The 27,333-nt window shown below is 38.8% G+C and overlaps 1 protein-coding gene across 2 annotated transcripts in view; it reads right to left on the minus strand.

The window, feature by feature from the left end:
- Positions 1 to 27,333, minus strand: part of Hmcn1 (hemicentin 1) — a 457,385-nt gene that overhangs the window by 323,517 nt on the left and 106,535 nt on the right. For both annotated transcript variants that reach the window (NM_001271292.2, XM_087580179.1), the window contains 3 exon segments: positions 2,874 to 2,996; positions 3,944 to 4,102; positions 26,730 to 26,800. In NM_001271292.2, coding sequence (NP_001258221.1) covers positions 2,874 to 2,996; positions 3,944 to 4,102; positions 26,730 to 26,800 — 353 coding nt within the window.

The following is a 27,333-nucleotide window of genomic DNA, read 5'->3' on the forward strand; positions in this document are numbered from 1 at the left end:
TGAGCTCTTCCACATCCTGGTCAAACACAGCTGTTGGCCAAAATAGCAAGAAAGTGCTGTGACAAGATCATACCCCAGAAAAGTTTACAGTTTTTCTAGTCTGGCTACTAGAAAATGAGTGCAGACCCAGCAGGGAAGACTAGAGCTGGATGATCTCTAACTGTCTCAAGATTAAAAAGGAAGGCTTTAATGCCTGGAGTTTTGTGTCTAGTAAATGAGTACATAGTGTGACGCCATCTATTCCCCTCAAAATTTGTAGCATTTACAGAATAAAGGAATTTAGAACAATTGGAAAAGAAAAATTAAGAGGCTGCTATCTCGAAGTTTTGCAAGTCCTTTTTGGCCAGTGTGACAATGCTTCCTATTAACAAATCTTCTATTCTGGTGCCTAAAGAATCAAATATATTGATTTGACTGAGAGCTTTACATTCTGAACCCCAGGCAACAGGAAAGAATTGGACCTAGTATGGGCTTTTGAAACCTCAAAGCCCACCCCCCAGGGATATACTTTCATTACAACAAGGCCACGCTTCCTAAACCTTCTAAAATAATTCCACTCCTTGATGGCATATATTCAAATACATGAGCCTATGGGGGCCACCACAATACCAGCCAGCATCATTCGGTATAAACTCTGTATAATGCCTTGCATAGAACATTTTCCCTGTATCATCCCACTTAAAGATAAAAGTACCTCCTGAAATGGAAATTCTATTATCTTCATTTTATAAACAAAGCCTAGTTAGACCTCACACAGCCAACGTCACAGACAAGTATAGAATTTGTAGATTCGTTCATTTTGACACAACTGACTACTCACTTGGTCCAAGGAAAGTAACATTTCCATAACTTCAGACACTTAGCATTAGAAAGAGTTAGAAGACTGAACAAGGAGACTGGGCTTCCTTAACTGCTCAGTATCCTTCAAGGCTGTTATAGTGTCGACCTTGTATCAAGCTGCCAACATCAGATCAGAAGTCATGAGTATGCAGGACAAGATCTGGGAGCAGAGAATGTCTCCAACTTACCCCTACCCAAATGCCTTTGAATCTCATTGGTCCACAGTAAAAGAAACATTATATCTTTTCCTAAATGAATCAGCCAGGGGATTGGAGATGCACTGACTGACAGAAGCCAAGGCTCATCCCTGCTACGATCAAACTCTATTTTATAAAGAAGAAGATAAATTAATTAATTAGTTAATTAAATTAAAAGGGCAATCTTAACATTTTTTTTAAACTCTGATCCTGCCATGACAAAATTTAAAGATCTGAATACCAATTGATACAACAATTAACAAAATTAGTAAACCAGTGAGTTGATTTTTCCAACCCCGTTCGTTCTGGGACTCGGCTGTTGAAAATCCCATTCTTGTTCTCACAATCCCTACACTGCATTTGACTGTTTACCAACAGGACAGAGATCCTGTCCTTTCCAAAGTCCTATGTGCTTATGGTAAGTTTTCTAATGTCTTCTCTTCCCCAGCGCCCTTAGCTATGAACTGCCAGGAACACTGAGCAAAGTGCCTGCTGCTGTTTTCTTCCGTCTGCCGTGAGCAGCATCATCACCGCTGGCTCACAGTCTCATCCAGTCTGAAGCTACAGTGTCCTCACCAGTACCAGAAAGCGTAATGCAACTCCCCATCTATACCCCCTTGCAGGAGATCCTGAATGTGTCCCAAGGCAGCCTGCGAGCTTTTCATCCCTTTCAAGCCTTTCTCGTCCAGTTAAAATGTTCTTTGAGACAAGAAGTCCATCTCCTGAGAGGCCTTCACTTCTTCCTAGTTCCTCCCCAGGCTTCTGTCTTCTGCTTGAAACACTTTTTTTCCCCACATTAATTGTTGGGAATCACCTTGTAGTTGCAAGGCATTGTTCAGGAGTGTTTGAATCTCTAAAGGGGATGGAGCATGGGTTCAGGTCATTATTGCCTTCTCAACAGATAGTTTTTCAAAGAAAACTTTTAGAATGAAGTAACCATCCAGGTTGATCATGTAAGTAGCTGATAAAGTTACTTTTACTAAGTCGTTTCTTCTGGAAAGTTATAATACTCTACTCGTTCTGATGTGATATAGTATTTCAGTTATAAGAGAAAAATTGATCATTTTGTTCAGGACCATAGAAATAATGTCATGAAGTCAGGAGAGCTGTTTAGATTCAAAGACTAAATAAGTTAAATGTGAATGATACTTTCTTCAAACTTTATCATTGTTCTGGCAAGTTCTTTAACCAAATAAATTAACTAATTAATAGGTAAATGAAATACAACTACAAGTGTAGCCAAAGCAAAACAATATAGGAAAAGAAAAAGAAATCATAAGAATGAGACCAATTTCAAACAGTACATTTTCGTTACTACAAGCTATATATTTTGTTTTCAATCATTTTTCTAATTATACAGTTATGGGTCATAGATTATAGTTCTTAACATTGGATAATAAAGCTGACCGGAATTGTGTTTGGTAATTCATTTTCTCACATTCAACTTCAATAACAGATCACGCTTCATTTGACCCGTTACCTGAAAAGTATTGGTCAGACACACAAAATCTAATTTTCACATTGAATGAAACAACTTGTAATACCAAAAGATTTTATTAAACTAAGTGAAGTTTTCATCACTGGTGCTTACATGACTTCTTGGTATAACATTATTCAATCTGAAAATTAATACTAAATAAATCTGTTTCTCTGCATCACTGGGGTAATTGACCCATGTGAAACCTAAGGGTAGAATCGGCAGGTTACAACTCTTTCGGACACCAGCATTATCAGTTAGAGTGGCCTAGCTGATTTTTACAAAGTAGCAAAAAAAAAAAAAAACAAAAACAAAAAACAAAAACAAAAACAAAAAACTAACCGACTTTACTAACTGACCTCATTTACTTGCTTTTTGTCCAGATGGAACACTTGACCAGAACTTGTAGAAGCAATTTCTTCATAGACTTTGTATCCAATATGGTTCCTGTCATCACAGTCTCCAGTGAGCACAAATACCACCTAAAATGTGTAAAGTAGAGTGAGCTTGAGAGATTTCCAGAAGCCAAATATATTTGGTAGCATCTATTATTTGCCAGCGCATTACTAAGCAAGTCGGATGCTAGCATACATGATAATTATTAGCCTTATACCCTGGGCCTGCACAGGAACATTGTTGTCTATATTTTGGGACAAGTTTGGCCATAGGAACAAGACCATAACTATGCTAGTTTTAACAGTGGCCTCAATTCCTTGTCTTGTCATCCATCCATGCATTTGCAAAGAATTTTGAGGATCTTCATTTTTTTAAATGCATTATTTATAACGTATCTCTGGATCTGAGTTTGGCCCTATGACTTATGCAGAAGAGTCATTTTACAAGTTATGTTCTTCAACTCAAAAGACCTTTGCATTCCCGCTCAATCTCCAGTATTTCTGCCATGGTCACAAGAGGGGCATGCTTAAGTTGACCACCTTAATCTTAAAAGAAAAAAATGTCAGAATACTCAAAGCTCAGTATCTCAACATCCCTAGATGCAGAAGAACCATAAGTAGCCCAGGTAAATTATAGCATGCTAACGTGGGAAAGATGAAATGCTATGCCTTAAATGGCTGGGTTTTGTTAGATGGCAATGACTAACTGACAATACTGGATAACTAACTCAGGGAAGACTCCCCATAGAAAGCAGAACTGGAAGTACAGACGGAACAAATCTGGTAAGATGCTAATACACACTTTATCAAAGCCAAAGGATCAATATGCTGTGAATAAGTCTGAATTTACTACATTCAAATTAGATATGTATCTACACCTATCTACATGGGTAGATAGGTGGTCAGATGGTTATGACTATTGATGTTGATCACAGAGGACAATCAAAAGAGATAAGCAACCTCCCATGCTTATGTTATTCAGACGAGCATGTTATTCAGGCAATCGTGTCAGTCTGTGGACACTGTCTACTTACTTGGGATTGTTTCTGCTGGATAAGCTGCAGCACCTCATGGGTGAGACGATAATCCTTGGATCGTGCATCAGTGAAAACATAGATGAAGGAACCAGGAAGAGAAATTTCCAGGGCAATCTTTATAGCCCCGACACTCATTTCTGGACAATCGCCACCTCCCTGTTGAACAGAAAGCAAGACAAAATCATTTTAGGAAGAAACGGGTATTTTTGTCCATTTACTTTTTTTCCAGTTAAATTAGGATTTTAAAAATCAGACAATCACTCTTTACTTTCCTTTTCTGTTCATTTGCTACCAGATTAATTACTTGGTGAGGAGAGGATGAAAAAGATTTGACTTGATATAGGATCAAAAATCTATCTTTATGTCGATGAATTTTCTTCTCCCCGTGGTTGAGTTAGCATGCTGTCCGCTCTTTCAAAGTTGTTCTTTTCCTGTGGTCTAATCACTCTTGCTTTTTTCTTTTTTTCTTTTTTTTCGGAGCTGGGGACCGAACCCAGGGCCTTGTGCTTGCTAGGCAAGCGCTCTACCACTGAGCTAAATCCCCAACCCCCTAATCACTCTTGAAATACACTATAAATGCTTTGTTCTGATGGTATTTAATATATTTTCCTTTATATAACAGTATCGGAGTGGTTCTTATTGAAATAAATGACCTAGAATGAGTATACACTCATTCTAGTTGAGAATAGTTGAGAAGTGAGAAATTATCACTTATTATTATTACTATTACTATTATTATGTTATTAACTGATATCTAAGACAAGAATAATTTTTATGTGCAGTCAGTTTTCTTTGTCTATAATGAGTATTATGGGTCTCAAATTTTTAGATTCCTACTTAAAATCTTAAACTAAACACACTTTCCACATGTCTTCCATTGTGTCCTTGACGGTAGTCCACATTATAACTCATCGATGACACAGTATTTGTTAAATAATCTCAAGGGCGATACAGAGCCACGGGAATATAATTCAATAGAGATATTAGCTGTCGTCTGGCACTTCAAAACAGAGTGTTCTGTCTGTAAGTAGGCCAAACATCAAATCTCCAGGGATACAGAAGACTTAACTTCTTCAATCACTAGAGGACATGTCTTTTGACTTGGGTACACATTTTCCCTAGGAGCATCTGTGACTGCCTGGCTCCTCGGCGGTTCCTCAACATTACCAGGACCAGTCGTTAAACCACTCCAGGCAGATCCACAACAGTAAGATTCTTCTAGAACTCGAACTCAACTTAAGACTGAACGTGGCTTTAAAACACAGCCTGCACACAAAAGAGACCCCTACCTTTCAACCTACATATTTGAATGAAGAAGCCATTAATAAAGATTTATAAACAATGCTTCTGTAGGTGCTGGAAACACCTTTTGTGGAAAATTCCTGGTGAATGAACATACGTGTATGAGGCTTAATATCAGCTAATAAACAATATTGTAAAGAGATGATGGATTGACACAGCTCCAATCATTCAACCACCATTACAAATGAAAACTGCTCTCTTTATGAAGAGTTAAACTTTCTTTATGTCATACTCTTCAAAATAACTTTTTGGCTTTTCTGTAAGAACTAATGAAAAAGACAGTCAGAAAAGTTAGGAATACCTAGTAAAGGAAATATTTTGAGTCACATACATTGGAATATACTTATAGTTTGATTTTTGGCTCCGGATATAAGGGCATTTTTATAATAAAATACAATTTTCTCTGACTTTCACATTTCCATACACCAATTATATTGGGATAACATATATCAATTATAATTTTTTAAGTAATGGAGCCACTCTATTACCAAGGGGTACAGTATCTTTATAATCTTCCTGCTTTTATCTAAGTGAAAATTAAAAGTAAATGCTAAGTAGTAAATCATACTTTATGGAAACTATTTCGGTGTTTTGTTTTGTTTTTCTCATTCAGTAGCCAATTTTATTCAGAGCATCAGACAATTTACATTAGTCATGCATGGCGAAACCATGTTGTTTTTCCATAGAGGAGTATAAACACATAACAATAGCCAGTTGTAGTGAATAATTTGAAATAAACTCATTCCTATCCGCTACACCCGGGAGGGGCACAAAAAGACATCCCGAGAATCATTTCATGGGTTGAAGAAACTGAGATCACAAGATTCGTGTCTTGTTTTCCTGGAGTTTTCTCACAAGCACTCAGAGCTCTCCTCATCGACTCCAGGTCCGGGCTGAGTTCTGACAGCCCTCAACTCACAGAATTTTCTTTCCTATTAGGTTACTTGGATCTTGCTTATTTAATCAGGGTGAGCTTATATATGCAGTAGAGAGCAATCTTCTCTCCACCGCACATGCTGGAAACTACATACTCCCCAGTAGCTTCTTACTATTTTCACTTGATTAAAGGCAGCTAATGTGCTAACATCTTTTCTTGCACACTTGTTTATGTAGATACACAGATGAACGGCAACTTGATAACAGCTTTCTGTTTTGTAATGGAGTAAAAGAATCATACATTCAGTAGAAACCAAACTTTGATTTTGAAGCGAGCCCTTTCCTTGGCGTAGCAGGTGGCACCAAGGCACAGCTTTCAGTCACCCAGGAGAGAGAGAGAGAGAGAGAGAGAGAGAGAGAGAGAGAGAGAGAGAGAGCAGCAGGTGTGCTGTAGTATGCTTCGGATGAGGCACTGATTTAAGTTGTATGGATGTAATTTACTTCTTTGCAGTAGAAGCCGTAAACATTTTATTAAAGGGCTTAATATCAGAAAAGTTTGATGACTACCATAAGAGATAAAGGGAAAGCAGGCAGACCACAGTTCTTCCGCATTTTTTTCCCTACTGATTTTATGGAAAACAGATTATCTTCTCATACAATATCTTGTTCACACTTAGCTCTCCCTTTAGTCTTCCCAGTTCTTCCCCATTTCCTCTCCCTGCCAAATCCACTCCCTCTCTGTCTCTCATCAGGAAAGAACAGGCCTCGGAGATACAGCAACCAAACAAGACAGAATAGAATGAAGTAAAAACCATTGCATAGACCAGGCCACCCAATGAAAGGAAAAGAGCCACAAGAACAGACACACGAATTAGAGACCCACTCGTTCACACTCAGGAGCCCCATACAGATACTAAGCTGAAAGCCCGAAGGAGCTGGTACAGACCAGTGTAAGCCCTGCAATTAGCTGCTTTGGTCTCTGGGTCTCTGTGAGCCCTGCTCAGGGAAACCATTTCACTGTAAATATAGTTTCTATAAAGGAAAAAAATGAGTTTTTTTTTTCTTTTTCCAAAAAAAATTTAATATAAAATCCATATTAAACCTCTCTCTGACACCTTAGTTTGGTGTCCCGACAATTTTAAATAACAAATGACCAACAAGATTCCTACAAAGGAATTGCTTTATGTCTCCTCTAAGATAGTAGCTACAATAGCTGGAAGTGGCTACTGGGCAACCACAGCGTGGTTAATAAAACTGAGCAATGGAATTTTGAGGGGATTTAGTTATGTCAATATATATATTTAAATTTAAAAATTAAAGGGGTGTTTTTCAATTCTTGAGATAACTGAATGATAATATTCTACATATTTTGAGTTATACAACTACATTATTTTTAAAACTGTCTATGAGTTTAACACTGTGCTTTGTTAGCACCACTTTAGAATGGCCTGTTGGACTTTATTAGGAATGCTTCATTCTAGGCTAGTAATTAAATGGCGAGGGCATTGACCTTAAAGTCTTTGGTAAGACCTCTTAATTGAAGTTATCAGAGGCAAATTCAAATTGCTTTACTTTACTAAGTATAATTAATTTCTTTGATTATAGTTTATAGAGGTAACAAATGTATAAGCAAAGTTTGATAGATATGTGCATATATATATATATATATATATATATATATATATATAATGTCTATAGTTGTACAGACAGGTAAATTTTAACCTCTGGCTGATTTACAGGTTTTCTATCATGTTTTGATACTTAAATTTAGTTTTGATACTTAAAGTTAGACTAGATAAGAAAAATATTGTGCCTTCCAATCCCCATCTACAACCAGGACCTGAGGCTGAGTCACAGCTCTCCATACCCAAATCCCACTCTGAGAAAGCTGATCTCCCAGGAGTGCTGTCACTCCAAAGTTCACAAGTGAGATCAAACTTTTGCTCAATAACTGCCAGGACACCATAGGGCACAGGAACCTAGAGCAGCTGAGAAGATCCTTTGGGTCTCCATCTGCACCCAGGAGGTAGGACCACAGTTCTTCATACACAAATCCCACCCAAAGAGAGCTGGTCTCCCAGGAGTGCTGACACACCTAAGATCACAGGCTCACAGGCTCAGAGGAGGAACAAGCTCCGATCAGAGACAGCATGACTAACTAACATCAGAGATAACCAGATGGTGAGAGGCAAGCACAAGAACCTAAGCAACAGAAGCCAAGGCTAACTGGCATAATCAGATCCAAATCTCCCACAACAAAAAGTCCTATATACCCTAGAACACTGGAAAAACAAGATTAGGATTGAAAATTACATCTCAGGATGATGATAGATGACTTTATGAAGGACATAAATAACTTCCTTAAAGAAATACACGAGAACACAAGTAAACAGGTAGAAGCCCTTAAAGAGGAAACACAAAAATCCCTTAAAGAATTACAGGAAAACACATACACACACACACACACACACACACACACACAAACAAGTAAAGAAACTGAAGAAAACCATCCAGTATCTAAAAATGGAAATAGAAACAATAAAAATCACAAAGGGAGACAATTCTGGAGATAGAAAACCTAGGAAATAGATCAGGAGTCATAAATGGAAGCACACCAACAAAATAGAAAGATAGAAGAGAAAAATCTCAAGTGCAGACAATATCATTGGCAAAGAAAAAACAAAACAAAACATATATAAAAACAAAGAAAATGCAAAATGCAAAAATCTCCTAACCCAAAACATCCAGGAAATTCAGGGCACAATGAGATCAAATCTAAGAATAATAGGTATAGAAGAGAGTGACGATTCCTAACTTAAAGGGCCAGTAAATATCTTCAAGAAAATTATAGAAGAAAACTTCCCTAACCTAAAAAAAAAGATTCCTATGAACATACAAGAAGTCTACAGAACTCGAAATACATTGGACCAGTAAAGAAATTCCTACCGTCACATAATAGTCAAAACACCAAATGCACAAAACAAAGAAAGAAGATTACCAGCAGAAAGGGAAAAAAAGTCAAGTAACATATAAAAGGAGACCCATCAGAATTACACAAGACTTCGAAACAGAGACTATGAAAGCGAGAAGATCTTGAACAGATGTCATACAGACCCTGAGAGAATAAAAATGCCAACTCAGGCTACTATACCCAGCAAAACTCTCAATTAACATTGATGGATAAACCAAGATATTACATTACAAAACCAAATTGACACAATATCTTTCCACAAATCTAGCCCTACAAAGGATAACAGATACAAAACTCCAACACAAGAAGGGAAACTACACACTAGAAAAAGCAAGAAAGTAATCTTCTTGCAACAAGCCCAAAATAAGATAGACATACAAACATAATTCCACCTCTAACAACAAAAAGAACGGGAAACACCAATCACTATTTTTTGATATCTCTTAAGATAAGTGGACTCAATTCGCCAATAAAAAAGACAAAGATTAACAGGCTGGATAGGTAAACAAAACCCAGAATTTTGCTGCATAAAGGAAATGCACCTCAGTCATTAAGGAAGATCCTACCTAAGAGTAAGAGGCTGGAAAAAAATTTGCCAAGCAAATGGTCCAAGAAACAAGCTGGAGTAGCCATTCTAATATCAAATAAAATCGACTTTCAACCAAAAGTTATCAAAATAGATAAGGAAGGACACTTTATATTCATCAAAGGAAAAATCCAAGATGAACTCTCAATTCTGAACATCTATGTTCCAAATGCAAGGGCACCCACATTCATAAGAGAAACTTTGTTAAAGCTCAAAGCATACATTGCACCTCATGCAATAATAGGAGGAGAATTCCACACCCCACTCCCATCATTGGACAGACCATAAAAACATAAACTAAACACAGACACAGTGAAACTAACAGAAGTTATAAACCAAATGGATTTAACAGATATCGATAGAACATTTCATCCTAAAACAAAAAGAGTACCCCTCTTCTCAGCACCTCATGGTACCTTCTCCAAAATTGACCACACAATCGATCACAAAACAGGCCTCAACAAATATAAGAAGATTGAAAATATCCCATGCATCCTATCAGATTACCGCTGGGTAAGACTGGTCTTCAATACCAATAAAAACAACAGAAAGGCCACATACACATAGAAGCTGAACAACGTTCTACTCAATTATAACTTGAGCAAGGAGAAAATAACGAAATTAAAGACTTTTTAGAATTCAATGAAAATGATAGGCACAACAAACCAAACTTATGTGACACAATGAAAGCAGTGATAAGATGAAAACTCATAGCTCTGAGTGCCTCCAAAAAGAGCTGGAGAGAGAATACGCTAACAGCTTGACACCACACCTGAAAGCTATAAAACAAAAAGAAGCAAATATACCCAAGAGGAGTAGACAGCAGGACATAATCAAACTAGAAACTGAAATCAACCAAGTAGAAACAAAAAGAACTATACAAACAAATAAAACCAGGAGCTGGTTCTTTGAGAATATCAACAAGACAGATAAACCCTTAGTCAGACAAGCCAGAGGGCACAGAGACAATATCCAAATCAACAAAATCAGGAATGAAAAGGAAGATATAACAAAAGAAACTGCGGATATTTAAAAAATTATCAGATCGTACTACAAAAGCCTATGCTCAACAAAACAGGAAATCTGGAGGAAATGGACAATTTTCTAGGCAGATACCAGGTACCAAAGTTAAATTGGGATCATATAGACCATCTAAAGAGTCCTGTACTCCCTAAAGGAATAGAAACAGTTATTAAAAGTCTCCCAATTAAAACAAGCCAAGGACCAGATGGATTTAGTGCAGAATTCTATCAGACCTTCAAAGAAGACCTAATACCAATACTCTTCAAACTATTCCACAAAATAGAAACAGAAGGAACACTGCCCAATTCCTTCTATGAAGCCACAATTACACTTATACCTAAACCACAGAAAGATCCTACAAAGAAAGACAACTTCAGGTGAATTTCCCTCATAAATATCAATGAGACATACTCAATAAACTTCTTGCAAACTGAAACCAAGAACATATCAAAACAATCATTCACCATGATCAAGTAGGCATCCCCGGGATGCAGGGATGGTTCAATACACCATAATCCACTCTATGAACAAACTCAAGGGAAAAAAAAACACATGATCATCTCATTAGGTGCTGTGAAAGCATTTGACAAAATCCAACACCCCTTTTTGATAAAGGTTTTGGAAAGATCAGGAATTCAAGGCTCATACCTAAAGATAGTAAAAGCAATATACAGCAAACCAGTAGCTAACATCAAACTAAATGGAGAGAAACTTGAAGCAACCCCACTAAAATCAGGGACTAGACAAGGCTGCCCACTGTCTCTCTCTACTTATTTGATAGTCCTTGAAGTTCTAGCCAGAGCAATTAGACAACAAAAAGAGGTCAAAGGGATACAAATTGGAAAGGAAGAAGTCAAAATATCACCATTTGCAGATGATATGATAGTATACTTAAATAACCCAAAAAAAAATCCACCAGAGAACTCTTGCAGCTGATAAACAACTTCAGCAAAGTGGATGGGTATAAAATTAACTCAAACAAATCAGTAGCCTTCCTCTACTCAAAGGATAAACAGGCTGAGAAAGAAATTAGGGAAATGACACCCTTTACAATAGTCACAAATAATGTAAAGGTTGATGCAACTCTAACCAACCAAGTGAAAAATCTGTATGACAAGAGCTTCAAGTCTCTGAAGAAAGAAATCAAGAAGATCTCAGGAGATGGAAAGATCTCCCACGCTCATGGATTGGCAGGATTAATATAGTAAAGATGGCCATCATGCCGAAAGCAATCTACAGATTCAAAGAAATCCCCATCAAAATTCCAACTCAATTCTTCATAGAGTTAGAAAGAGCAATTTGCAAATTCATTTGGAATAACCAAAAACCCAGGATATTAAAAACTATTCTCAACAATAAAAGCTTCTGCAGAAATCACCATCCCTGACCTCAAGCTGTATTACAGAGCAATCATGATAAAAACTGCATGGTATTGGTACAGAGACAGACAGGTAGATCAATGGAATAGAATTGAATTCCCAGAAATGAACCCACACACCAATGGTCACTTGATCTTTGACAAAGGAATTAAAAACCATCCAATGGAAAAAAGACAGCGTTTTCAACAAATGGTGCATAGTTCAATACCATGCAGAAGAATACAAATCAATCCATTCTTATTGCCTTATACAAAGCTCAAGTTCAAGTGGATAAAGGACATCCACATAAAATCAGATACACTGAAACTAATAGAAGAGAAAATGGGGAAGAGCCTTGAACACATCCCACGGGGGAAATTTTCCTGAATAGAACACCAATGTCTTAGGCTCTAAGATCAAGAATCAACAAATGGGACCTCATAAAATTGCAAAGCTTCTGTAATGCAAGGATACTGTCAATAGGACAAAACAGCAACCAACAAATTGGGCAAAGATCATTACCAATCTGATAGAGGGCTAACATCCAATATATACAAAGAACTCAAGGAGTTAGACCACAGAGACCCAAATAACCCTATTAAAACATGGTGTTCAGAGCTAAACAAAGAATTCACAGCTGAGGAATATCAAATAGCCAAGAAGCACCTAAAAAATGTTCAGCATCCTTAGTCATCAGGGAAATGCAAATCAAAACAACCCTGAGATTCCACCTCATACCAGTCAGCATGGCTAAGATCAAAAACTCAGGTGACAGCAGATGCTCGCAATGACATGGGGAAAGAGGAACACTTGTCCATCATTGTTGGTGAGATTGCAAATTGGCACCACTCTGGAGATCATTCTGTGGCTCTTCAGAAAATTGGACATAGTACTACCTGAGGACCCAGCTATACCACTCCTGAGCATATACCCAAAAGATGCTCCAACATAACAAGGACACATGCTCCACTATGTTCATAGCAGCCTTATTTATAGCAGCCAGAAGCTGGAAAGAACCCAGATGTCCTTCAACAGAGGAATGGATACAGAAAATGTGGAACATTTTCACAATGGAATACTTTGCCGCTATTCAAGACAATGAGTTCATGAAATTCTTAGGCAAATGAATGGAACTAAAAAAATATTATCCTGAGGTAACCCAGTCACAAAAGAACACACACGGTATGCTCAGAATACCCACGATACAATTCACAGACCATATGAAGCTCAAGGAGAAGTAGACCTAAGTGTGGATGCCTCAGTCATTCTTAGAAGGAGGAACAAAATACTCAAAGGAGGTAGAGGGTGGGAGAGACTTGGAAGGAAGTGAGGAGGGTGAGGAGGAAAAGGCGGCAGGATCTGATATGGGAGGAGACAGGAATGATACGGAGGGTCAGGAATTTGAACAGAGGTGGGTAGCATGGCAGATGTGGAACTCGGAGTAGCCACCAGCAAGTCCCAGATGCTAGGAAAGCAAGAGCCTTTCAGGACTCAACAGAGCTAAGATTAGCTGAAATGCCCAACAAAGGAGAGGGAGAACCAGAAGAGACCATAACCAGAGGTTAGGCCAGGCTCCCACTTGGGGGATGGGACTACCACTCATCTCCAAATTTTTAATCCCAAATTGTTCCTGTCTAAAGGAAATATGGAGACAAAGTGTGGAGCAGCGACTGAGGGAAAGGCCATCCAGAGACTGCTCCACCTCGGGATCCATCCCACATACAGACACCAAATCCAGACATTATTGCTAATGCGAAGAAGTGCTTGTTGACAGGAGCCTGATATAGCTGTCTCCTGAGAGGCTCTGACAGAGCCCTACTGATACAGATGCGGATGTTTGCAGCTAACCATCATACTGAGCAGGGGTTCCCAATGGAATAGTTAGAAAAAAAGACTGAAGGAACTGAAGAGGTTTGCAACCCTATGGGAAGAACAACAATATCAACCAACCAGACCCACAGAGTTCCCGGGGACTAAACCACCAACCAAAGAGTACACATGGAATGGTCCACGGCTCTAGCTACTTATGTAGCAGAGGATGGCCTTGTCTGGCATCAGTGGGTGGAGAGGCCCTTGGTCCTGTGAAGACTCGATGCCCCAGTGTAGGGGAATGCCAGTGTGGGGAGGCAGGAGTGGATAGGTGGGTGGGGGAGCACCCTCATAGAAGCAGGAGGAGGGCAGATGGGATGGGGGTTTCCACAGGGGAACCTGGAAAACGGAATAACATTTAAAATGTAAATAAATAAAACAGAAAGAAAAATATTATTAGAATTGTGCGTTTTTATTAATGAACCTCACAATGGAGTTTATGGTGGTTTGTCCCAGTCTAACATATGTACACATTTAAACGTTGAAGGTTTAAAAACAGATTTCAGTCTCATCTCCAGGATTGAGAAAGGTACTCTTTAAGGTCATTTAACAGCTTCTAGTTTTGCAATGAGTAACAAATATGAACTCTAGCTACAATTCTGTCATGGATTTCTCGGTTTTGGTGATGAATCAGTTCATTAAAGTATATCTGGTAGTGAAAACATAAAATCCAGTGTGACGCCGCACAGTTCAATTGCAAATGGCCACTACACCTGTATAAAAGTCAATTGAAGTGTACATTCTTTGGGTCTAGATAGTTTGGGTATGTAATTTTTTATGTGCAATAATTTTTATAAATTTAAAAAAATAAAGATTTGTCTTAAGTGGAAATATGTCAGATAACAATCAAAAGGTAGATGTGTTTTATATTTGATAAACATTTAATTCAACACATCACTTTTAAGTTTTGAAGCACACTTTATCAGTAATCATCTGTGTATGTTTTCTGGAACTAATGGAAGGAAAATTGACACTATAAATTATAGTAATAAATATTAAAAATTACTTCAATGTTCAGTTAAAAGGGTCCCTACTTGCCCAGAGGAGAAGGGAAGAGGAAAGGGGAGAAGAACTGTGGGAGGTGGTGACTGGGAGGTGGGCAGTGAGCAGGATGTAAAGTGAGTAAAAACAAAATTAAATTAAATTAGAAAAAGGAAAAAAAAGCCACTGTCACATTACCCTCTAGGAAACTCTATGGAGTGTTTCTTGATTAATGTTTGATGTGGGAGGGCCCAGCCCAGAGTGTGCTGTGACACCCTTGGGCATGTGGTCCTTAGCTATAAAAGAAAGCGGACTGAGAGAATCATGGAGAGCAAGCCAGTAAGCACCAGTCATGCACTCCACTTTAGCTCCTGCCTCTGGGGGTTTTAGTTTATTGCCTTGAGTTTCTTCTGTTCATGAGGGACTACAAGATGTAAGCTGAAATAAACTATTTCCCAGAGAGAGAGAGAGAGAGAGAGAGAGAGAGAGAGAGAGAGAGAGAAACAGAGAGACAGAGAGACAAAGAAACAGAGAGACAGAGAGACAGACAAAGATAGAAACAGAGACAGAGAAACAGAGAAAGAAACAGAGAGAGAGACAAACAGAGAGAGAGAGAGGGAGCGCGCTTGATAAACCTAGGTACACTTCCTGCTTCTTATCTGAACATCCTTCAAAATCAACCTCTCATTTCAAGCGGTATCATTCCAGAGCTGAAGGAACCCTCTAAAAAGTACAAGAATGAAAGTGGCTCTTTAATTATGAATGGGAAAAGGAAATTATATATATATATGTATATATATACATACATAGAAATATGCATGCATGTACAAATACCTATACTTACATATATTTCTATTTATGTTTATTATAAGCAGTTTATGAAACCTTTTCTGTCTTTGCTCTCTTCTTGCTCACTGTTTCTTCTCTTCCTCCTGTCTGTCTTTCTCTGTCTCTCTGTCTCTTTCTGTCTCTCTCTGTCTCTCTCTCTCTCTCTCTCTCTCTCTCTGTGTGTATTTCTCTCTTGTCTTTCTTTCTTCCCTCCTTCTTTTCCTCTCGGATATGCAGATAAGTTTAATATTTAACAGAAGAAAATGACCAAAATAACCGAAATACATCACTTAAACCCACAGAGACACGCACCTACACAGATTAAAGCTAGAGTAGACGTGAGCTACATACTACAACGATTTGAACAATTCCAAACATGTAGTAGAGAGGGGCTGATTTGATGAACTTTCTGTGTTTCTCACTGAACTTTGAAATATACATAGTTAATATCAGTAGAGAATTCCTGCTCTGTCTTCCTGGACTCATTTTATCTTTGTCGTTCTACAGATGGCTCCAGAGTGCTAAGTTGCAGAAGATGCTTCAAATGTAAAATATTTACTGAAAAAGATTAGAAGCATGGGACCGTTTCACAGTAAACCTTTTCATGACCTGTGGCCTCACAGTTACAATGATAATTGTGTTCAATAGAGAATTCCTGGAAAGCAGGAGGATACAATGAAGGGAAATCTTATCAGGGGAGGAAGTGATAAAGCCCACATTGTCTCGCCGTCTTTTCTAAATACAAGACAGAGTGAGGAGAGCTCAGAAATAAACTGAACCTTTGAACTCTGAGGAGTTAGAGAAATCTGAGGGCCCTCTCCAAACTCTAAAGGGAAGATGTTATCACAAGAAGGGTTGAAGAACAAGGCAGGGCAGCGGCAGAGCAGATGGGGTCCAAGATTGCTTTACTTCTCAGTGCCGTTCAGGACATACACCTGAAAGTTGTCAGAAACTGACAAACTCCAAAATAACTCATTTTTTATTGCATTTTGTACTTACATTTCAAATATTATCCCCTTTCCTGGTTTCCCCTCCAGAAACCCCGCTATTCCCGCCTCCAGCTTCTATGAGGCTGCTTCCTCACCCATTCACCCACTCCCTCCTACCTCCCTGCCTGACATTCCCCTACACTGGGGCATTGAGTCTTGACAGGACCAAGGGCATTTTTAAGACCAGATTCATGCTGTATGGCTCCAGCTGTCCTCTAAGTCATAATCTGGGCCTCAGTGATATTTGGATTTACAGTCCTGTGTCACCACGCTCAACTCAAAGAACTTCGTACTGAAACTCCAACGCTTGCTCTTATTCTAACAGGATGGTGTTCTGCTGGATTTGATCCAGGTCTCAGAGCCAGGTTATAGTCCCCTGGCACGGAAACCACACGCTGAAAAGGTCTCCGTTGTGCACTTTGCACTTTACGTGGAAAATTGAGATGTGAATCTCAGTTCCAATTAATCAATAATTTTAGATCCCTGACTGATAAATGTTACCACTGACTGTAGACCAAGAGAATATACCGTACATGTGAAAAAGATTAGGTTATATTGATTCTAATTTCAAACTACATCCAAAGCAAGGCTAAAGTAAATCAGAACAATTGTGGAGTTTACAGACATGTGTGCTGTCCCTCGTTTCTTGTAATATACATATGTGCATACATACACATATACACATATATTATACCTATTTATGTATATGTATATGCACAAAAATATCCTCAGAGACAAGGAGAATATTTCAGAATCCAAGCCTCAGAGTTCCCAAATCCTAGTAATACATGTCACATACCCGGGGGAGTAAAAATGCTACCATTGGCTACACATAAATGGTGACATAAATTTAAATAAGATAGGTTCCAAATTAAAGCCTCAGTGACGGACCTTTAAGCTGGATGCCTTAGGCAGCCACCAGCATTTCCTCGCTTCTGGGTTATTGTCTGTCAGTCAAGAACATAACTCATTATCAAGTGATCCTACAACTTGTTGGCGCTATTATAGTAGGCAGAGCTTTGCCTACTCCTGGGTCCCAGGAGCAATTCAGTTTGTGACAATTCAAACATTCATAAAGAATATGTGATGTTTCAAGTACCTGAATTCTTAAATGGGAATTAAGAAAATGATGTGTTTTAATGTTCCTACAATTCAGGAACTTCTTCATAATTCACTAGAGTTATAACAGAAAGCAGTTCATTGGAGAAGTCAGTGGCACGGAGGTCACCAAGCCTAATGTACATGCACCTGACACCATCTAATTCTAGAAGGCATGTACACACACACAGGCTTACCCTGCAGGCAACACGTGAAGCTGGAAAGTGATATCTTGGTGTCCTCAGTGTCATATTCGGTAACTCCCTCCCTCCCTGGCTGTAACTACTATTTATAAAATTCCTCTCTTCATTTTTCAGAGATTCTGTGCTGTCTTACTGTCAACTCTTTTTCCGACATATTAAGATAAGAGCTCCTCACTACATGCAGTGGATCCTCAATCTTGCTTCCTAGATGGCCACATGTACTCAGAAGACAAGATACAGAAGGCAGGCGGGCAGAACTCGTATCGTTCATGCCGTCATCATTTGGTGCACCAAAGACTGGGCATTCATCCTGTCAAAACCTGCTCTGACAGCCCAGTTTTCTCCCCACACCCTGCCTCCTGTTCTTTTCTCTATGCTGCTTCTACCCGTCTCAAAGGCTCTCTTCCTCCTGCTCCAATACCCACATGCAGATCTTTAATGTTCCGTAGTACACTTGGTAATGTTTCTATTATTAACTAGTCAAGGAAAATTGTAATACTGACTCTTTTTCTCTGCGAGTAACAGATATGTTTATATTACATACTTTTTTGACTTTGTAAAGACAAATTAGCACAATACATTTTATTAATAAAATATTTATAATACATAAAAATTTCACATGAGGAAGTTTTATATGGACGGGGTTTATGGTCACTACATATCCAATAAATACCATTGCTCAAAAGGGGACCACATAGACAATACAGTAGATAAATGAGGACTATTGAAAATCAACACATACAAAGAAAGATGGAGCCTTGGTTTAAAAGTTTATGTGCAGAAACCCAAGGGACTGAGCTGATGACTGGACCACTATTCACTAACGTGATGTGCCTGCCAAAGAGATACGGGGCTCCGGTATGAGCAGAGGGCCCCAGATGTGGCTAGATGTAGGTCCCAGTGTCACCTTCTGACAGAGGCCAGGACTCCAGTCCTGAGCCAGAACTGTCAGGGTCTGATAGTCCTCCGGAAAGGAGTCAAGCATCTGACAGGATAAACTCAAAGACAATATTCAAAGTCAATTTCAATTCTAAGGTTCTAAAATTAATCTTCCATTCTTTTCAAGACCCAAGAAATAAAAAGGTCTCTCACAGCAATAACTTCTGCTTTATTTAGACTGAGGAAAAACTACTCATAATTTTCCTCTATATCTACTTTATTGGAAGAAACATTGCTATTTTACTCTAGTAAACATTTTGCAAGGAAGCATTTTGACTTCCAAGCATTATCTAAAGCTGGACAGAAGCAGGCCTATGGATTACTGTGGGGACCGGACGACCCCTGGGTGGGTTGAGTGGCGTATATGGACAGAGCCAAGGCATTGTATGTTTGAGGATTATTTCTACCTGGAGCATGAAGAGTTTCTTTTGCAGTGTGTCATGTATTTATGCTTAAAACCAGACTCACCCAAGTGCTGTTTGAAGGAAAAATCAAGAAACCTCCCATTGTAATTAACGCCTACCCTCCTCTAGCCATTTGCATGTTCTATTTTTCAAAACAGGCAGAATATACTTTTATAATCTTTGCCTTTTGATGCTAACCCAAAAGATCATTAATAAATCAATAACTCATTTAGTTCTGGATATGGTACCAGAATGGGTAGCTAAAAATGAGTCACACATTTCTATTGGTGCCCACCACTCTCTCAGTCTCTTTCCTTCACCTTTGAGGACACATGGTACTTATTCCTCAAGGGACTTTTACCCTGTCAGAAACTCTAACAAAGACTTTAAGAAGCACAGCAGCTGCCAAGCTGCTTCATTTGTCCAGAGAAGTTGTAAAATACTGAAATTTCCATCACCACCTTCACCACCATCACCACCACCATCAGCAGCAGCATCCATCATCACAATGATCAACCCAATGATCATCCCCACCATCATCATCATTATCATCTTCAGCATCACACTATAGAAAACTTAACTGTTATCACTCTTAAATAAACTTTGTCCCTCTAATTTAGTAGAAACGTTCTGTGGAGAGAGAGTAACTCTCTAATGATAAGTCATGTTGCCATTTTCTGCTCAGGAATTTTAGGTGAGCTAGTTTCTCAAGAGAAGTTGGCCAACAGGAGTAGAGGTAAAACTAATTGAGAAATAAATTCATTTTGATAAGGATAAGGTCATCCCTAAACTCCATCTGTCTTTAATTAACTCCTTTTCTGCTTTGAACTAGAATAAAAGAGAAATTATGTAAATAAATATGTTAATTTGATTAGATTAACAAGGTTACTTAAAGCAATCATTCTGAGGAAAGTAATAGAAGGATACAGGGCTGGCTTGAGCATTAAAAGCCCCCTGATTAATTTTGGTTTTGGTTAATAATTTCTTGAAATTATAATGTAATTATATCATTTCTCCTTCCTTTTCCTCCCTCCAAATCTTCCCATGTACCTCCCACTTGGTGCCTTTTACACTCATGGCCACTATTTTTTTTCATTATTGTTACATACATCATATATGTATACATATATGTATAATGTACATATTAAAGCACACACATATATAGATATAGATATGTACATATGTACACATGTATAGTGAATGAGATCGGCCTTGGTGTTTAAGATCTGGAGAACTGAATGAGTCATGCAACTTAATATGTTACATATACTATGTATAAATAACATAATAAAATTAGTAATATATTAATTATTAATATAGTAGACTGTATTATATATTAAAATAAAATTATCAATATAAAAATTGTATGTATATAAAATTATTAGCATAAATATTACATATTACATAAAAATTATATATTAAAGTATAACACCAAATCTAAGAATAAAATCTTTCAGGCATTTGCGCAATATCTACATCTACGGTGATGTATAACTCCTTCTCTCCCTTTTTGAGCCATGTCTTATTTTTGTCCCTTTATTTGGCCTCTTGTTATTTTCAGATGAATGAATCTAGAGGTAAGAGGTACACTTGTTCATAGCTGTGTGACTTAGAATAGAAGGAGTTATATCACAGGCTTCTGTCTGGTACAGCAAATCCTTCTAAAGTTGGTATTATCTTGGTCTCCATTTGTGAACACTTTTTGCTCATTTATCCATAGTGACTCATGGTCTCTGCTAGCAAAGAATGTTAGTATCAGCCACTCTTCTGGGACAAGGAAAACAACCCCTTCCTCCCCCATTCATCTGCTGCTCTCACTCCTCTATGTTTATCCCTCTGCTTCCGTTAAAGACTTGGAGAAATTAGATTCCAGCCTGATCGTCTCAAAGTTCTATCCTATTGCTATGTGAACATAGTTGTCCCACATACTTTTGGGTTTTTTAAGTCTATGCCATTAAATATCCAAAGAAAAATTAAGTTCTATGGAGAGCTTTGCATTCTGGGGGATAAGCACTATATATAAATGGTACGTGCCATTCAGTTATATAGAAATCTTTTGGTTATTATTTTTCTGGAATTTTTTTTTTTTTTTTTGGTATTTCAAGTGCTTGACTAATGTGCTTTTTGTTCTTTAAAACATTTGGATAAAATACTTAGACGCATAATAGTGCCAATAATTTTTTCCCTAAAACTCAACAGGCTTTATAATTCCTCATGAAGAATGTGACCCCAGGCAGCCCTCCTTCCTACATATTTACAACTTTATTAATGGCCAAGCCCTGTGTGATCTGAATACCGTTGGTTGTCATTTGTCTTCCCTTCCTTCTCCCCAGAGAGAAAGCGTATTTGCCTTTCAACTTAAGTTCTCTGTCAACCAGATGAAAAGAAATAAAATGCAAGTATAAATACGCAATCAACGTAATGATTTAAGCACAGTAACGTCTGTCTTTTTTGTTAGAAATGTTTAGATAAGTTTTCTCATTCCGTTTCTCAATGGGAAAATAAACTAAGACAGAGGCAATGTTAATGGGCAAGTATTTGATGTACTTCAAGCGGAGTTCTCCTTTCTCATTTTTAAAAACCAATTTAAATCTGAAAAGAATTTTTTTAAATGTCTGCTTTTGCACAAGTCCCAGTTAAGCTGTAATAGACCCACAATCCTTGCTGTACTTGACTCCAGTGATTTGGGGGGTGAGGGGTGGGATGGAGGGTCAGAAAGGTCAGAAAATTATAATATCCAAAAAATCTATCTATCATCCTTCATGAAAGTTTTACAAAATATGTAACATACTTAGTTGCACATACTAATTTATGAAACAATGAAACATTCTCCACAAAAAGAAAAAACAGTACATACTTCTTGTATTATATATGAAGTGTTAATTCAGTCTAAAGTTGTTATTTTTTTTTTACAATTTGGCCCTTACTTAACAAAATTGTTTGCTTTAATTGAAAAGATAAGCATTCACTAGAAACTTTCGAATTAAAATACTCCCTTGGTCTCTTGATGTGTGTAACGGCAGTCAGTGTTGAATGAAAGGAAAAACTGAATATCTGATTTCTTTCTCAACAAGATATTCTAATTGAGCCCTTGTGGATCTTATGACAACAAAAAGCCAAAACAAAACAGCAATAAATAATAATTAATTAAATGTGCCTCGCCCAGTGCAAACGTCTAGAGACATGGACACCAGCTCCACTTCCAAGAGAGTCGTGTCCTCTTTTGTTTTGTTCGGTCTTTTTGGAGGCAAAAAATCAAATGACCTGACATATTGACTGCATCAGATTCAACTCTTGAGTATGCTGGGAAGAATTCTGCCAAGAGAGTCAACGGGGTGTGAGTCAGGAAGCAGGATCCTTCACCCTGGAGACAAATGGTGCAGGGAGGATACGGGCACTCCCTGAAGATCCTTCAAAACACAAGAGGGGAGAGGCAGGAAACAGCGGTGCAGTGCCAGGTCTTATTTGGAATGTAGCTATTTTCAGTCTTTTCAGACTCTTGTGAAGAGAGTTCAGCTGTATTCTTACAGAGGGATAAGTAAGCACTATGAATCTCTTGCTAATCGTTCCTGGGATTGAAATCTCCCTTAAGTGGCCTTTCTGGGTCTCTACAGTATCATGAAAACTGAGGTTGGATTTTTAAGGTATTTTTGCACCATTGAACTTAAATAATTTTGATACAATGTTGCTGCTAATGCTCTTTTTTCTTTAAAGTGTCATTCATTTATCCAACAACTCTTTAGGCCCCAACCTATCACCCTGGTTCTTCCTCCAGATGAAGCACAGGCTACGTGAGAACTACAAGGCTCTTGTGCTCAGGGGTTCACAGAAGAGGTGAATGTAGAGAGGGCAGCAACCAAGAAAATGGAATCCTTGCAGGGATAAACTCTTAATGGGATAAACAATTCTAGACTGAATTTTTTCCTCAGAGAATCTCAACACCTAAAGATTCTTCAATCCTGAGGGAGAAAAATGTGACTACATATTAAATAGCAATTCAATGACCATCATAGCAACACGCTCCAAAGGCAGAAGGATGGGGGGTTACGGATAGGAAAGGTGGTGAAAATCAAGAGATGCTTATGCAAATTCATCTACGTATTCACGAACTATAACTCAGGTCAGTGTGCGCATCAAGACTAACACAAACAGAAGCAACCTCAGAGTTCCCAGTCAAGCTGTTCACCTAACACCACAGCTAGTTAAACATTGTCCTTCAAACTGCAGTTCGACCTGTGCTCATGTGCCTATTCTGTCGTACCTATGCATCCCTCCACTCGCATTCATATATGAGCATCCTCTACATGTCAGGCAACTCCCTCAGAGGACTTAACAGTGTATGATGCATATGTATAATGACGTCAACCATGTTCCTTTGATGTAAACATGGCGGCTGGTCTATGACAAAGAGATAACGAGATTACAACAAGTTTGGAGGACAGAACAGGACTCTGGCGAGATCCCATTCACAATCAAACTAGTGTTTTAAAGGTTTTAAATTCTGTTAAAGGAGTATAGAAGGGATCGAAAGGCACACCAGGCCCAGGAAATGGGTGAGAGTGAAGTTATAGGGAGAGTAGATGCCAGTCCCTTGAGACAGAACACAGAGCCTGGGGAAAGAGTGACCCAAGAAAGGGATGAGAGATAAAACAGGTCTCAGTCATTCCAACCCACAGGGAGTATTTGTGGAGGCCCAGCAGGGCTCAAGTCAGTAACAGCATGTTATGCAGAAATGTTCAGAGTTGTATTTTGAAACTTTCACCTACAAAGTCAAGAAGGGCCTGAAAAGTCAGAGGAGGAGCAAATTCAAAAGCATCCCATAGGTGATTTCTCCATTACTTCAGATCAGTAATCATTGGGATTAGGATGTGTTGGGAGAGAGAAACTCAGCTGATTTTAAAGAGGTTTATAACATTTTTAAAAAGGACTTACAAACATTAGCATAAGAGGCCAGTGAGGGGTGCATTAACAATGAATCAGATATTTGGTTGGATAATAGCAACATTATAACAACATTTACAATGTGAAAACAGGAGACAAAGACCAAGGATTAAGGGCCACGTTTGGAGAACTATACAAGGAACTCTCACGAGTCTCACTTTAGAGACAGTCACCTTGACATCCAAGAGATTAAAGTGAGGATCTGTCATGGAAAAAGACTAAGGTTCGAAACAAATATGATTGTGTACAGTTTTACCTACAGACAGGACATAAAATGAAGAGAAACTGGTATCCAGTTCCTAAAGCTTAAGAAACCCCAATATTTGCTGGTCAGTTTGCAGGACAGAGGCATTCCCAAGAAGCTGCACATTAAAAACAAAACAAAAACAAAAAACAAAAACAACAATGAAAAAAGGGGAGAGGAGAAAACTAGAATGGGTGAGTTAAAAAGAAGTGTTGAAGAAGAAGAAGGAGGAGGAGGAGGGGGAGGAGAAGGAGAAAGAAGGAGAAGGAGGAGGAGAAGAAGAGGAGGAGGAAGAGAAGGAGAAGGAGGAGGAGAAGGAGGAGGAGGAGGAAGAGGAGGAGGAGGAGAAGGAGGAGAAGAAGAAGAGGAGGAGGAGGAGAAGAAGGAGGAGGAGGAGAAGGAGAAGGAAGAGGAGGAGGAAGAGGAGGAGGAGGAGGAGAAGGAGGAAGAGGAGGAGGAGGAAGAGGAGGAGGAGGAGGAAGAGGAGGAGGAGGAGGAGGAAGAGGAGGAGGAGAAAGGAACAACATTCTGAGGGACCCAGAAGCCAAAGGTTTCATTTCCATGTGCCTGTATGGGAAACTAAAGTCAGCCATTTGTTCTGCGTAGAGCACTTGCTGAGAGAGCCACTGTAATAGGATTTGTAATAGTTACAGGATAAAGTTTCAAGGAGTAAGACTTTAAATTGTCAGCAAAAAGAACTGGAGGTCAAACTAAACAATGAAACAGACTTATGAGAATGTAAGGGACTGAAGTGATGGCTTCACACACCCCTACTAGGCCTCAGCAAATACTCGTGGTGGGTTGGAAAGACTGAAACCTCTCTACCTCTCGTCCTTTTCTTGGGCCACTCTTTTCCTCAGGCTCTGTGTTCTACCTCAAGGGACTTGCATAGTCCTCCCCATAATGTTGGCCTCACTCTTCTTCCAGGACTTGTGCGCATACTGGTCTCTCTGCACAGGAACTTCCTGTCTTTACCCGCTTCTGCACTCCCTTAGCAGAATTTATAATCCCTAAAATGCTCAAAGTCTTATCTTGTATATGATTTCTTCAGAGTCCTGCTCTATACTCCAGGTTTGTTCTTATCTCCTAGAGCAGGTGGTACCTTGGGCTGTGTTGTGAGACTTCCCTGGCCGCCCTTGGCAACTGGTAGGTAAGCACGAACCACGCAGACAGTCTCGAGCTTTTGCCTTTGGAACTGAAAAGCAGTGTGCAGGGAAGCCAGAACAATGTTTTAAAATGATAAATCTCTGCACCAGATTGGTGGAAAGAGAAATACCAAAATGTCTAATAACCTGGGAGAAGCATGTGAGCCCTGTGACGGAACGTCCTGGTGGACGTAAGGACATAGACTTAACTATGAAGCTGCATTGGTTTCTCTGCAGACAGTGTGCTGACGCAGATGTCTGAATCAATTATTTGAGAAACAGGAGACTTGAAACACTGGTAAGATCCAGTGTGTCTGTGAAAATCAGGACTAAAATGTAGCAGAAGTTCACTGAGATGGACCAGTGATGGATTAAGGAGTAAAGAGGTGCTATCTGAGTAGGGTGTTAGCACACAGTCGCTGGGCATGTAATAGCCCTGAGGGGAAAGGTAACCATGAACAAGCTCCTGTGAGTCTAGAGGAACCACGTAAAGTGACAAAAGGCTCTGTAAGATGAGAGCTGCGGAAGCCACTGGAAGATTGGAGTAAAACTGCCTCACAGAAGTAAACTGTTTTAACGGACGGATCTAGCAGCACCAAGGGGCAATACACACCAACTCATTCTCCAAGGACTGCCTTCAAATGACACTTGAATGCATGCTATGGGCCTTTCCTATTAACCGTACGATATTTACACTCAACAATTCTATATGGACAATTTAGAGGAAGGAGAATCACAATTGCCTCACTTATGTCTTTTATGTTGTGAGAAAGGGAGGGGACCAGTGTAGGGCTGGACTCAGCAAACGGTTCCTATAAAGAAGCCAAACGGCCTCTTCCAGAACTTCTCAGCTCTACTGGGACAGGGCAAAGGTGGCTGTAGGTGCTGCCCAAACGAACTTACTCTATCGTATTCTGTAGCTATCGTTTCATCCATTCTAGACATGGGTGGGGAAAGAACATGACATTTCTTGAGTCCCAAATGAAGAAAGCCATCCAAAGATAAATGAGTTCCCATTTCACTCACCTGAACATACAGTTCTCTCAGTTCATACTGAAATTTTTTCGGATCTGTGGTAATTGTCACTGGACCGATTTCTGTGGAGATTTGAAAAAAAGGGGGGGGGGCATAGATCAATGAACAGTAACCATTAACATTTAAAGACTTTACTGTGTTTAAAAATGCCTTTCTCTATGTAGTATATAATTATTGACTAATAATAGGAAAAAGGTTAAAGACTCATTTTATAGCTACTGAGAGATAGTTCATAAGTAACTATGAATTGTGCATGTCTAAAACAGAACATTTTTAACCTCAGGAAACATAGGACATTGTCAGAAATGCCACAAGGTCTCAAAACAAAATTTCTTTTTAATTTCAACAGTCATAAAATATTTACATGACCACTAAGACCTAAATGAATCAATCAGGTATTCACCCTATAACTCAGCTTTCTATACTATAGAGAAAAATTCATCCTGGTTAGTTCAAAATAAGATGCACTGCTAAGCCAAAGGGGGAAGGAAGAAAAGAGGAAAATGGCCATTCAACACCCAGCACACAAGGTGTCTTAAGACCTTTGAGAGGCACAGATACGAAGGCATTAGCCATGAAAAAAAATACTCCTCAT

This window comes from Rattus norvegicus, chromosome 13 (assembly GCF_021556685.1).
Source record: "Rattus norvegicus strain SHRSP/BbbUtx chromosome 13, alternate assembly SHRSP_T2T, whole genome shotgun sequence".
NCBI classification, from domain to species: Eukaryota; Metazoa; Chordata; class Mammalia; order Rodentia; family Muridae; genus Rattus; species Rattus norvegicus.